The sequence below is a fragment of the Ischnura elegans genome, chromosome 10, assembly GCF_921293095.1.
Source record: "Ischnura elegans chromosome 10, ioIscEleg1.1, whole genome shotgun sequence".
Lineage (NCBI taxonomy): Eukaryota > Metazoa > Arthropoda > Insecta > Odonata > Coenagrionidae > Ischnura > Ischnura elegans.
Window position 1 is genome coordinate 91,267,517 of NC_060255.1, and position 2,795 is coordinate 91,270,311.

At 38.2% G+C, this 2,795-nt stretch overlaps 1 protein-coding gene across 2 annotated transcripts; it reads left to right on the top strand.

Annotated features, from left to right (window-relative positions):
- Positions 1-234: 234 nt before the first annotated feature.
- Positions 235-1,691, top strand: LOC124166845. 2 transcript variants are annotated; one of them, XR_006866520.1, is made up of 2 exons: positions 235-637; positions 1,433-1,691. XR_006866520.1 is itself a non-coding variant. In XM_046544543.1 (2 exons), the coding sequence occupies exons 1-2, from the start codon at positions 438-440 to the stop codon at positions 1,621-1,623; spliced, it is 336 nt and encodes a 111-aa protein (XP_046400499.1). In that variant the 5' UTR covers positions 235-437; the 3' UTR covers positions 1,624-1,691. The 2 variants fall into 2 exon arrangements, 1 of the variants encoding a protein (XP_046400499.1); XM_046544543.1 differs by having other exon boundaries at positions 235-582.
- The last annotated feature ends 1,104 nt before the right edge of the window (positions 1,692-2,795 follow it).

Sequence of the window (2,795 nt, forward strand, 5' to 3'; positions counted from 1 at the left end):
AAAAAATACTAAGCTACTAAATCGTCGAACGGAAGGTCTTTTTTATTTATGATGCGATATTTAGGGCCGTATTAATAGTCGTTCCCCTAAGGGTCCCCTAGGGGCACCCTTCCCAAGGGACTTCAAGGGGAATCTTCAACATCGGTATTAATAGTCGTCCCCTTGGACTCCCCTAGTATGGGGACTCCGAACGTGGTAACTATGGGCCGTAACAACAGCAAAGGTATTTATTTACTTTATTTTTATAGGTGTTTTTATACAAAGAACTTGAGATGTCGGCGCGAAATGATTTGTTTTCAGCTACGGAGAAGAAAATATTGTACGATTTGATTGAAAAATATAAATGGGACTCCGAACGTGGTAACTATGGGCCGTAACAACAACAAAGGTATTTATTTACTTTATTTTTATAGGTGTTTTTATACAAAGAACTTGAGATGTCGGCGCGAAATGATTTGTTTTCAGCTACGGAGAAGAAAATATTGTACGATTTGATTGAAAAATATAAATGTTCCATTGAAAACAAGAGAACGGACAGCGTTCAATGCAAGGCGAAGAAGAAGGCGTGGCTAGCTGTACGGAGTGAGTTCAACTGTCACCGCGATGTTGCTAGAATAGATGTAAAATAACTGAAAAGGTAAATAAAAAGGCTTTGCAAGTAAAGGTAAGTTTAGGATATCTCTTTCAGGTATTTATCTGCAGTTAACTGATTTTACGTAGTTGGTAATACAATGTTGAAGTACATCCTCGCCTAGCCGGATTCAGCATTTTCTGTCGATTTCATAATGAGATTGCAGCGTACCTATTTAGCAACAGAATATTTGAAGTAAAGAAAGTAAAGTGTGAATTCATTCTGAGAGGATCCAGTAATGTGGGTTGGAGTAATATGTGGAATGTATTACGGTATGAGTTTTTACGTGATGACGGGCGCATATTTATTTGCCTATTGAGCCTGAAAAACGGTGTTTCTGAAATTCGGGTGTTTTTTTTGCTCTTGCATTATTTGCTAACTACTGTATTAATTTCTTTGGTGTGATTAGATGTGAATTTGCTAATTTTAATGACAATGAATAATAGTCCTTAATATCCCTTGAAAATTAGCTGGGGTAAATAGTGCTAGTATTTTGATAGCTAGTAATATTGCACTATTAACTGAAATGATATTAGCCGTTGGACTCGGTGCAAATTCTATCGAAAATTATTTAAATAGAAGCTTTGGGAGGCTGTAGGATAAAATTTATAACCATCTATTTGGCATTTTAATATAAAAGTTTTCGAAAAAATATGTCGTTTAAGTCACAGTGCTACATTTTCTGTGATTAAAAGAAATTGAAAAATGATCATGCTTTCAGCTCTGTTTATTTATTTTTTCTTACAAAATGATGTATGATATATTGTTGTTAATTTATAATTGCTTCCTGGATGCTTTCAGCCAATACTTCCATGGACATTGCTGAGAGGGAGTTAAGGGCCAGGTTGGAAATGATGGAAGAGGAGAGGAACTATTTACGAAGATTGTATGAAATGAAGATAAAAAGATCCCTGGAGAAGGACAAAATAACAAAATATAGACTGAGGCAAGCTGTGGCCGCTAGAAAGCTGGCGGAAGCACAACTGAAATAGTTTTGTGGGAAACGTGACCCCTAATTTGTAAATTTTATTTTTATAAAATATATTTACATTTTTTTAAATTTGCATATAAATTCATTCCTTCAACTCGTTAATTCCTATCATGAAAGCATGAGATAATGGCTGAACATAAGGAAATCGGTGCCTGTTATTAAGGGAAATGGATTTGGAACAAGTTTTGGTATCTAGCAACAGCCAAAAAATAATAGAATACAAAGTTGAATAGTGGTAGGTCAAGGTACCTAATTCGCACTGGCGACCAAAAGCTCCAAGATACAAATTTTTTGTGGAGCAAACACTGAAAACTGAGACTGAGGAGGTAATGTTGCGGAATAAAAACCAGATAATGTGGCCTTTGTGTTTTAAAGGTTTTTTGTAATTGCATTCCCAAGATCGAATAATACCACTAGTAAGTTGTTGGATAGATGTCCTGGTTCCGTCCGCGCTGTCATTTTGATAGCGACGTTTTACCAACTGTGCTGTAGGTGTCCTCAAGCCAGGCTGAAATGGAGAGTGCTTCTGATTGCCCGTTGTTTATACGGTGGCGCCAGATTGAGGGAGCGCTTGCCCGTCGCTGATTGGTCCCCATACGGGACAGGGGGGTCCTTCTGGGGTCCAGAAACAAGCGTTTCCAGGTGCTGGAAAGGGTGTAACCGTCTTCCCGATTCATATTTTATGGTCTTTTGGTAACTTACACGATTCTCTGATTATTCTACTACGACATATTGAATTTCTTTGGCCAAGATTTTTGCTTTATCAAAATTGATTTCATGACCTGGCTCTGACAAGACCTGTTGAAAAATTTCTGATTTCTCTTCTTGTCTATTGTTTAGTGTTCAAGCATGTTCTTTTATTCAGCATTGTATGGCCCTTTTAGTTTGTCCTACGCATGATTTCACACAGATGCATTGAACCTCGTACACACTCTCTAACCGGAGATTCACTAAGGACCGACGAAATAAGGCCGTACCATCTCAAGCAGAGGCCCTCTCACGGCTTCCTTAGGAAACCGGTACCGCTGCAGGAACTCTGTATCCCTAAAAAAATCGAATGGATTTTGCGCATCACGGACGTAAAACTTCTTCAATCTCAGATGTTGGTTCGCTAATCTATCGAGACGACGAACAAAGGCCTCCAGGCTGTCCATCACCGTCAAAGATAACCCA

Excerpts from the sequence above, each read along its gene's own strand:
- LOC124166845 (XM_046544543.1), top strand. The coding sequence starts at position 438 with ATGTCGGCGCGAAATGATTTGTTTTCAGCTACGGAGAAGAAAATATTG. Across the intron at positions 583-1,432 it reads GGCGTGGCTAGCTGTACGGA|CCAATACTTCCATGGACATT; the intron begins GTGAGTTCAACT and ends GGATGCTTTCAG.